The following is an 11,502-nucleotide window of genomic DNA, read 5'->3' on the forward strand; positions in this document are numbered from 1 at the left end:
GAACTCTATTATCACGCAATATGTCAAAATGTTCTTGTGACTCCAATCCATGGTATTTATAAAGTGTGATGTTCCGATAGAAAACGAAGAATCCAAACTGAAGAATAACTCGCAATCGTATAATAGCAATTTTATTCGATCTGTAATCAAATTAATAGGTACAAAGATTCAACTTACTTAATGCAATCACATAGTTAATAGGTGGAACTAGAAAAGCGAAAAGCGAAATAAATGCCCATGAGAGGACGGAAGCGAACCCACGTGGCATTAGGTAATTAACCGAGAAATCTAATCCTAAATTAAACAGTTTAATTATAATTTTCGGTTCACTTACTTCTATATGGCGAGTTTTCTTACCGGTAAATGTCCTTGAATCCAGTGTACATGAATCCGGGCAACAGCGATAAAAACTCTGATAATTTCAGTACGACTGTCGGCAAGAGAACTATTGAATAACTAAGCTACTCAATTAACTTTGAACAAAGCGTGCGCTGTTGCGGTTTCCTGTTTCTGACCACTAAACGTAAATTCCTTAAATTGTTCATTATCTGCCTTAACACTCTCCGCCCCGATGAAGGCAGTGTCCTCATCCTTAAAACCTCAGTCTTCATATCCCTCTGCTGGGTAAATGACTGCTATCTTTGAGATGGGTCTTTGAAACTGGGTGGTGGGAGTTCTTGGTTTTACATGATTTCTCACTCGGCCATCCCTTCCTGGGTACACGTTGGTTACTCTGGCTATGGTCCACTTTCCACGAACAGCATTGGAATATTGCACAATCACCACGTCATCTACTCTAACATAGCGTCTCTCTACTTTCAACCTCTTTCTTGGGACCAGCAACGCAAACACGTCTCGGGTCCAGCGTCTCCAAAAGCTCTGCACAAATTCTGCTCTGTGGCGTTGATTGTTGGTTTCTCGGAACGGTCCTTGGGGTATTGTTGACGAAGATCGACCAAGGAGCATGTGCTTAGGGCACAAATAGGACCCATCATCGGGATCATTCGGAATTCGGCCAATAGGGCGTTGGTTAATCAAGTTAGCCACTTCCAGTAAACAGGTATAAAACTCAAAGGGTGTTAGCACTTGCTCTCCTGTTGCTCTCTTCAGGGCAATCTTGGTGCTCTTCACTAGAGACTCTGCGCAGCCGTTCTGATGAGGTGCTTCCGGTGTAGCAAACTGCCATTTCATTCCCTTTTCAGCATTAAACTCCTTCAGCTGCTCCACATCCCATCCTCCAATGATCTCTCGTAGTTCGCGTTCCGCACCAACTAACTGCGAACCCTTGTCGCTCAGCATCATCGCCGGTTGACCTCTTATCGCAAAAAAATCTCCGCAACGTCTGCATTCCATTGTAGAGTAGCATGGTCTATAGCCAACTCCAGGTGTACTGCTTTCGTGTTTAGGCACGTAAAAATGACCCCATAATATTTTGCGATCTTGTTTTTGCTCATCTTCACTTTATAAGGGCCAAAATAGTCGCATGCCGTAAAGTGGAACGGGGGCGTAAACGATTCTAGGCGACTTCTTGGTAGATCGGCCATAAATTGAGTTTCCACCCTTGCTTACATTTCTCGGCAGGGTGCACAACGGAACTTTACGGTCTTGGCTAAATCGTGGGCTCTGAGGATCCAGAACTTCTTCCTGACCTTCGCCACTGTTGTCGCTACTCCTGATGAATGTCCGGTCTGATGAAAGTTTCGGGTTATCAGCAGCGATATCCAGTGAGTATGCGGGAGCAAAGCAGGATGCTTAGCTTCATACGAGATCAGGGCTTCATCTGCTCGACCTCCAACTCTAATGATGCCTTTGTTGTCTTTGAAGAGACTGAACTTCTGAAAATCTCCTCTTTTGAGGGGACCAAGGAGGCTTTTCTGGCTCTCTTTCACCCAGTAGATCTCTGCATCGTGTAGTTCTTGGGGCGTGAGCGGTCCGCCGTTTGCTTCCTGTTAAAGCAGAGGAAAAAAGTAAAGCAAAAAAGCACAAGAATTTTGCTTATTTTAGTACTTTTTATAGAAGGTACCTATGTGCTTGGCGAGCCCCCACCCCCCCCCCCCCCATCCAAAAAACAAAAGCAAAAGCATTTCAAATCTTTATCGTAGATAATTTTGTTGTTCAGCTAATCACTAGTCCCTGTAGTCTTCAATTAGGAAAGAAATAGATCAATTCCTTTGTTTGCCTCATTGGGATGTTAGGAAACCTAAGATTAGAAAATTAAATGTTAATTAAATGAGGCTTTGGTCAACAGTCTCCTGGGTCTTATGTTTAAATTTTCTTACAACCGATAGATTTAAGGTGGCTCACTACAGTTTTCCGAAGAAAAAGATCAAGGTTTTGGAATCTGTGAAATTAAAGCAACAGGATGTCTCTTCTGAAGTGTTAGTCACTGCAATTGATGTAAAATGTAATTTTACCGAACAAAACATAAATGCAGTATCGTATAAACTCTTGTTCTTGTTCTTAAATAAATGCAAATCAGGGGAAAATGCTAAACATAGTGACCGAGCTCCAGGAGGGGGACTGGAAAGGCTTTTTTCTCGAAAACCAGTCGTACAACCCCACCTCAAAATTTCAGGAATTCCGAAAGCGAGAAAAAATAATTATGTAGAGAAATAAATAGTTAATTCTGCCAGACACGTTTTTTACAAATGACAAAAACGTCGATTTTCGTCTATTTTAATAATAACTGAAAAACTGTCTGATAGAACTTTTTGAAAAAATGTTGACGGTTTTAATATGTCTACATGTTGTTTACTAATTCGCAAAATTTTATCCCTGGTTGTAAGGTTAGGTTTTGAGAAAAAGGCCTTTGAAATGTCTAGTTTCCAGTCCCCCCTCAAGGAAATCCGTCACTATATTAAGCGTTTTCCCCTGATTTGTATTTATTTGTTCGGTAAAATTACATTGTACATCAATTGCAGTGACCAACACTTCACAAGCGACATCATTTTACTTTAATTTCACAGATTTCAAAATTTTAATTTTTTGTCTTCGGATAACTGTAGTAAGCCACCTTAAATTGTCAAGAGCTCAACATGAGGATAGCTTTCCTGCCAACTATTGAGCCCTTGGCCAATCAATGCACAATGCCTTCGTTTACGTCAGCCATGCATAAAGTAGACAGAAAAAAGCAGAGAGTGTAGTCATCGAAAACAAACGTAGGTCTAGGGAAACGATCACTTAAGTGGAGGCAACAGTTTTTCGCCACTTCGCCCTTAGTGACGAGCTCCTGGCAGTTTGTAAACAGATGTGAGGCCAAAGGTTTGAGAAAAGGGAAAAAGGTTTTTTAATTTTTATACTTTGTTTCAGCTCTTTTCTCCCTCAGTCATGCGAAAAAGAAAAGAGCTCTGGGGTTGAGAGGCTGAAAAATGTCAGCGCATTTCCGTGTCCCGGACATCAATGAAAAAGGACACCAAGAGCATTTGTCTTTTTTATATTGCAAAGGAAAGAGTCGGTCATGGCTTGCTAGGTTAGCGGATCTGGTGGATTTTTCCGTGTATGTCCGAGTCCTCTTTGACAAATATACATCTTCTCTTAGAAAGAAAACCCTTTTATTTGTGCTAAGCATATCTTGCCGTTTTCTCCGGCCTTGCTACCTCACTTTGAACAGGTCACACAAGTCACATAAACTGAACAAAACTAGTGCAGGGATGGCGCCCCAATGTGGCCCGGGTTGGATTCCCAGCCTCGGCGTCATATGTGGGTTAAGTTTGTTGGTTCTCTACTCTGAACCGAGAGGTTTTTCTCCTTGTACTCCGGCTTTTCCCTCTCCTCAAAAACCGACATTTGACTTGATTTGCGTTAATTGTTAATTTCAGTTGACAGTATCCCCAATTAGAGCTCCGTCCCCCGTTGCTTTATGGACTCCTTCAAATAGTCACTTATCGATATCATTTTACTCTGCAGTTATCCTTTTTAGCCAAGTGTGTGCTAATACGTGGGATGCATACCACGTTATGTCGTAGTCACAAATGTGCATATCCCAGGGATAGTACATTACCCGCTTGATAAGAATCCCGTATGATACAACCGGAACCATCGCGCCTAGAACTCGGGCCACGCGCCCCGGGAGCGAGTAAGTTGCCACTGAGCCATCGAAGCAACTCTGATCACGTCATGGTTTGCTTTATCGTACAGTGTATTATGTTCTGTACCCCACAGATATTAAATTAAGCCCCGCTCGGACAGTCCAATTTTATTCCTTTCAGTATTTCCAAACTCCCGTACGGCGTTTAGAAATCCCCCTCTTCTCTCTTCTTCTCCACTAGACCACTTTGTGCTCACAGTATAAGCTATATTAAATCCTTTGCGTCCGCGATGATTGAACCTCACATCTGAAAGTATTTGATAAAGTGGACAGATGATTATTCTTTGAGAACGGCAAGCTTTAAGGTGAATTTTCTAAGTTATTTCTGGATCTTGCTTCGAACTTGTGTGTTTCACTGTGAACATTTTATATTGCATACAACGAATACTCCAATCGATCTGCTTTTCTTGCGAACCAGTTTGTTCAGTCGTTCCAAAACATTTTGTGAATCGAATCAGTGTGTTGAATTGGTCATTGTGTTAAACATTTTGTGAATTCAACCCCTTTGTTCAATCGGCCATTGTGCCAAGCATTTAAGCTTATCAATAGCGTGTTTTCACATGACGCCATCAAATTGTAAAATCACAGCAGCGAGGTTTTTTGATTTGTTAATCCATGCAAAAAATGCAGGTAAGAATTACTTAGAAGTAAATCTTTTACCAGTTTTAGGACCCGTAGCGTTTTTCGTTTTGAGAATACAGCAGTATATTGGAATTTTCAAATTTCGCCTTTTTCACCAAGACGGTAACTGAGATCATAGTTAGTAGAGGAGATTGGTTATGAAAGCTATGTCCAGGTTTGACCCTAATTAGATGCACGCGGATTTCAATAAGCGTCACGAAGTGTCCCCTTGTTCTTTTCGCCAACTTCAACATCACTTATGTCTCAGAATACAGACAATTTATGTCACAAAGTGTCCCCCAAATGCTGCTCTTTAAGTAAAGATTAACTGCTGCATTTACCCAAAGCTAAAAATAACGCTAACCTTTACCCTTACCTTATTGTTGAAAATAGGTAGCAAATGCTTAGACTAAAAGGGACACTTTGTGTTGGAGGTCAAAATTGGGCGTGCATCTAATTAGGGTCAAACCAGGACATAAGTGGAAAGCTGGCGCACTTCAAAGGCACCAAACAATAGCGGCTTGCACGTCACGTGACACTGACCCTGCAAAATGCTTCTCACATGTGAACACACGCTCTTTTTCTATCAAATCCTTGAAACTATGATCCAAATCACTCGTCTTCTCTATCTCTCCAAACCATTCTTTCGTCCATGTGGAATGAGCTTCGTCCTTTGCCAATGGCAACTTCCAAATACAGGGGCATAGCCAGGATTTCTAGGAGGGGGGGGGGTTCCAAATTGGTTCGAACGAAAACGGTTGGTCTAAAAATACAAGACTTTGGCGTTTACGCTATGTAAACATAAGACGCCTTGGTTTCTGTGTTTATCGCTTCCTCGATATTTATCTATCGGTGGTAATTGATGCTCATCAACGCCAGCCCAGCCTCTCGCTCGCTTGACATGGTCGACCTCAGGTATGCCTTTAACCTTCTTAGTGTACTGAATGAGCGTTCACATTCATCAGCTGACGTTATCGGCAACGTGCACAACATGCAGATCAAGGTGTGGATGTTAGGAAAGAACTCTCGATCGCATACACCTTATTCCAAAATGGCAACCATTTTAGTATTCTTTTGTTTCATTGTAAACTGGCCCTTTTGGCCTCGCTTTCAAACGTAGAATTCAAAAGAATATTTAACCTTGAACGAAGCCAACAGGGCCACTTGTAATCAAACAAAAGAATACTAAAATGGGGGCCATTTTGGAGTAAGGTGTATGCTGCGAGTGTCTGAACTGCACTGGTGGGGAGGTCGGCATCCTCAGTGCTGCACCACTTTCTCTTCCATCGCAGGAGCTCAACATCAACCACATGACGAGAAGGAAGGTCGTTCTCATAAAACTCCAGCGCTGCTTCAATGTCAGGATTTCTGTCTCATGTCTCCGAAAATGCAAGTGAAACGCAAATAATTAACACAATGACGTTCACTGTACTTATTGTAAGCATAGAACAAAACGAAGAATTTCAGGAATCGAGAGTCCATTAAGCTCTTGCTGGGATAAAATCACTGTTAAAAATAGGAGAGGGGGGGGGGGGGGGGTTCCTTGGCTCGAGAGGGGGGTTCCGGAACCCCTGGAACCCTCCCCTGGCTACGCCCCAGAAATACCAAATGTAAAAATATTATTTAAGTACTTTCCCCCAATATTTTGTGTTATTTATAAATAACACATTGAACTACCTTTGCGATTTCTATATCGCTAGGTTACGAACTTTGCGAGTTAAAAATCACAAGGTTACAAACTTCGCGATTTATAAATCGCACAGTTGGTAACCTTGCGATTTATAAATCACAAAGTTCGTAATCTTGCAATTTAAAAATCACAAAGTGTGATTTATAAATCGAACATTGCGATTTATAAATCACAAAGTGCGATTTATAAATCGCACTTTCGCGATTTCATAATATAACGCGGCAAACACATGAAATTCATGCCGCGGGCTCGTGGTCCAATGTTTTGATTTTTTGGTGCAAGACAAAACTTGACAAGACCGCTCTCCTCAGCCGTCTCAGGAACAATTTCTGATGCATTAAGCGCTCAGGAATCATCACAATTTTATTTCGATTTATGGCGAATCGGTCTGAATTGTAAGCTTCGTTTTATTGCCATGTTTTCAATTTGCAGAGCTCGAGATTACAGAATCTTTAACGTACCGCATCCATCCCACCAACCGCTCTTTCTGAGGTTTGAACGATTTCATCTAGCTTCATCTTTACCTGTGTCGTTATGAGTTATCATGAACGTATGAGAGAAGTGATCCTCGGACTTCGGTCGACAATGTTTAAGCAACCATTTTTTCTAGACACCTGAAAAATACAGGTCGCTCTAAGACTCTAACGGAAGTCGAACCCAGGACCTCTGTGATGCCGATGCAATGCTCTACCAACTGAGCTATGAATCTTTGAAGCAGAATACTTCAGAGAAGGTCAATTTATTGGGCTCATTTCTTTCCGTGAAGGAGTCAATCAATGAAATGAATCTCTTTTAACATTAGGAGAAATTCCATCAGTGCCAAGATGCAAAAGATGCTGACAAGTGCATATTATATTACATCATTTTGCTCGCAAAAGTGTCTATGTAGGACGTAAATATGAAATTCAGGACAAAATGATTTTCATCCAACTTTTTACTCTCAATTTCCTTTCGGTCTACGTAGTAATTATGGACTTGTTTGCATCTTGGCACTAATGGAATTTTTGATAATGTTAATATAGATTCATTTCATTCATCGAGTCCTTCACAGAAAAAAGACCCTCTCCCAAGTGTGTGGCTTCAGAGAGCATTGCACCGGCATCGCAGACGGATCATGGGTTCGAATGCCGTTGGAGCCACCTGAATTTGTCAGGTATCAAAAAGAGACAGTTGCTTAAGATTGTCGGCCTAAGTCCGAGGATCACTTCTCTCATTCGTCGTTAATGAGAGCTTGTAACGACACTGGTATAGATGAAGCTAAATGAAATCGTGCAAACTTGAGAAGGAGCGGTTGGTGGGATAGATGCAGTGCGATAAAGATTCTGTGATCTCGAGCTCGGAAAATTAAAAAAACCAAGCTTACAATTCAGACCGATTCGCCATAAATCGAAATAAAATTGATGAAGAGAATAAAACTTATCCTTACCTCACTTTTCTGCGATGATTCCTGAGCACTTAATGCATCAGAAATTCCTGAGACGGCCGAGGAGAGCGGTCTTGTCAAGTTTTGTCTTGCACCAAAAAATCAAAACATTGGACCACGAGCCCGCGGCATGAATTTCATGTGTTTGCGGTTATATTATTAAATCGCACTTTGTGATTTATAAATCGCAACTGACTACGAACTTTGTGATTTATAAATCGCAAGGTTACCAACTTTACCGACTTTGCGATTTATAAATCGCAAAGTTGATAACCTTGCGATTTATAAATCACGAAGTTGGTAACGTTGCGATTAATAAATCGTAAAGTTTGTAATCTTGCGATTTATAAATCTCACCTTATATAAATCGCAAAGTTCGTTACCTTGCGATTTATAAATCGCAAAGTTGGTAACTTTGCGATTTATAAATCGCGAAGCTCGTAACCTTGTGATTTATAAATCGCAAAGTTCGTAACCTTGCGATTTAGAGGTACTTCAATGTGTTATTTATAAATAACACAAAATATAGGGGGAAAGTACTTAAATAATATTTTTACACTTGGCGCCCCATAGTCAACTGCTCAGATAAGAGTTAGTGGAGGGGAATGGTTATGAAAACCGGCATACTTCAAAAGGCCGGCCTATTGTTTCGCTTTTGATGTTGAAAGGCACCACCACGTGATCACGAGCCTGCACATTTCAATCGATCTTTGAAACCGGCACTCAAAGCGCGGAATGTAAACACAAGTTATAAACTGAGAAAGAAATACTATAAGTAGTACTACTTACATATTTCTATGTCCTCGGGAACAAAATGCTTCTCCCAGGTGAATACTCTACCATTTGCAATTAACCGCCTAAAATCCTGGTCTATCACCGTTGTCTTTGTAATCTCATTGAGCCAATCGTCCCTCCATTTCATGTGCGCTTCGTTCTTCGCCGATGGCAGCTTCCATATTCCAATACCCTTTGTCCTTCTGCACGATCCACAGCCCCAAACTGCCCAATTTTCACCTGGCATGACTCTTTATGAACTATTTCTCAATAACGATTAACTTTGATATAAATCAGTATTATAAGGGAAAAACCACTCTTCTTTCGCCTCTCGTGACGCTTGAAACACCATATTGTTTTGAATATTCGTGTGTGCAGGCTTAACCTCACGTGACCACGCCAAAACCATAACAGTAACATGCCACTTTGATGTTTGCCGGCTTTCATAACCATTCCCCTCCACTAACTCTGCTCAGATTGAAGCGTTGAGGTCGCGCGTGCCGGTACAACTTCTGAGATAGTCACGTCATCGACGTACTTCAGGTACGAACAGAGCGGAGATGCCAATTTTAGATCATTTATCATGATGACGAACAATATGGGGCCGATTTTAGTCCCTTGAGGGACCCCACCGTTAACAAGGAGCCATTGAGAGGTACTCTGACCGAGCTTGACGCAATGCCTCCGCTCTGTTAGAAAACTACATATCCATGGAATTATGGAGCGACGTACGCCCAACTGAAAAAGCTTGGTGATCACTACAGTATGGTTCATCCTGTCAAAGGCCTTGCTGAAATCCACGAAACCAGCCCTTACGCGATTAATGCATCCACACCCGCAAAGAGGGTATCGTCATTTGCTATTTCAACACTTGGTGACAAGTGTAATTCAACATCAAAATATCTTCCAAGGCATAATTCACCCCTTCTTTGCAGCAAATATGCCTTTTTCTCTCTCTTGGTACCAAGACTGAAATGGCGATTGTGACGAAACACAACCTTTATGAACGAGGTCTTAAATAATTGACCTCGGCAGCGCTTATGTACTGTTCTATGTCACTATCTTTATAACCTTGAATAGAATTTTAACTATCAATAATCACATATAGGTATGTTCCATTTTCTTCCAATTCTTCTACGGACGATAAGCCTTAAACCACAGTGGTTCCTCTCAGCCAACGATGCCTTAATCATTCGTGAGCTCCGTGACCGTAGGCGACAAATGTTCAGCTTTAGATCTTTTTTATCAACTATTTCCTCTAAAATATCCGTCAATTTAGCTCCACATTGAAAAAGGAACTTTTTTATTTCTTTTGATAGTGCAATCCAGGGGTCTACGTTGATAATGCAACACTCTCTTTCCAGTCAGTGAAGGTTTTTTCATCACATCGCAACCTAGCAAGCAAATAGTAACAATTATGTGGTGGACAAAAACTGGAACGAAAGAGGACAACATTACTGTGCTGTATATTTTTTCTGGTGGATCACGAAACCAGTCAAGACTCACCGTTACGAACATAATTTTATTTCAATTCGTCTTTATCAGTAGCAAACACAAGGTTATTTTTTCACTTTCATCAGATTTCTTTTTCAAAGAGGTCTCGGGAAAAGGGTTCATGTCCGATGCGATCCCGTATTTAAAATACTTGAAGTTAAATTCCTTGGGCACATTTTCCCCTAACTGGTCGTGCGAAACAGGAAAATTTTGGGTGTGGCCATATATTTGCTAAAACCCGAATACAATACTTGGAGTGTTTCTGGCAAGATGACCCCTTTAGCTATCAAAGAGGTTTGCTCAAAACAAGAAAGATCATCATTCCTTATAAAAGAACTTGAAGAGGTGGGCGTAGATGGCTCAGTTTTTGTTGGAGAAAAACTGAGAAGAAACTCCGTACTTCTGCAAAAACAATGATAACGATTAAGAAAACGAAAATTTAGAAAACACTTTATTTTCAAATTATTTCAGAATATTGATAAGCTGTTTTGCTTTATAGAATTTCTTTACTACTGTCAACATGCTTTCGTGAGTTACGGAAAAATATTTTACGTCCGGCCTGTCACCTTATGAATTAGCTGGTGTGTTCACGGCGATAATTACAAATAATTTTCCCTTAAAAACCATCCATGTACTAGTTGGGCTTTGCTCGAGGGCCGAGGGTATAAAATGTTGAGGGTTCATGAAGAAAATTTGAAAATGTGGAGGGTTCACAACGTGTGAATATTAAATTTGCGCTGAGTTGACTTCATTATTGACCCACCCTGTCGCCTCTGCTTTATTGCACACGAGCTGTCCAAATGTGGATGAGTCACATATTTTTGCTTTTTATTCCATGAGCAGATAAATTCGAAAGAATGCAGTAACAGGTCTATACATTCTCCCTTTTGCGGGTTTGTGGTTGCAGATAACTTTGAAGCCTTCAATTTACAGTTTCGCGTAACTTTTTTTTTCTCCACGTCCCCTGACCCTCGACAGGAACCAAACTCCCCATGTATATGAATTGAGGTTTCCTGGAGATAAAATGATATTTATAATAAATTATCAAAAGGTAAACTCATCATACGTATCTTCTTACCATGAGATTAATTTTAAAAAAATAGAAACCTAAAGAGTGTTGAGTTTCCAAAGCGGATTTCTTCCGCGTTTTCTATTAAAAATTGTGTATCTTCTTTCCAAATTAATCCTGCATGTATATTATAGTAGAGCGTGGCGATTCTTTGGAGGTGTTTTAGTAAAAAGAGCCACAGTTCTTGTTATTGTCCAATCGGATTCGTTGTACGGTTTAAAAAATTGTAACGTTTCGATTGCGTGCCTGGATTGTGTGTATCAAAATCACGCGACGCGAGTTTTTGTTCGTTCACTCTTCTCGGAAAGCCTTTACTAATATCTTTTCCTTTAAAATCTGGTCAG

General features: G+C 40.7%; 1 protein-coding gene across 3 annotated transcripts in view; it reads right to left on the bottom strand.

Annotated features, from left to right (window-relative positions):
• Positions 1-161: 161 nt before the first annotated feature.
• The window catches only part of LOC138006870 (uncharacterized), a 78,722-nt gene continuing 67,381 nt past the window's right edge, over positions 162-11,502 (bottom strand). Inside the window, exons 3-4 of one of the 3 annotated variants that reach the window (XM_068853480.1) lie at positions 8,611-9,989; positions 162-1,946 (exon numbers count right to left, since the gene is read on the bottom strand). In XM_068853480.1, coding sequence (XP_068709581.1) covers positions 601-1,353 — 753 coding nt within the window. In that variant the 5' untranslated portion in view covers positions 1,354-1,946; positions 8,611-9,989 and the 3' untranslated portion in view covers positions 162-600. Of the gene's footprint in view, positions 1,947-3,466; positions 4,335-8,610; positions 10,487-11,502 lie in introns of those variants that run through there. The other 2 variants (XM_068853479.1, XR_011123946.1) reach the window with 2 other exon arrangements.

This window comes from Montipora foliosa, chromosome 6, assembly GCF_036669935.1.
Source record: "Montipora foliosa isolate CH-2021 chromosome 6, ASM3666993v2, whole genome shotgun sequence".
In the NCBI taxonomy this organism is placed as follows: Eukaryota; Metazoa; Cnidaria; class Anthozoa; order Scleractinia; family Acroporidae; genus Montipora; species Montipora foliosa.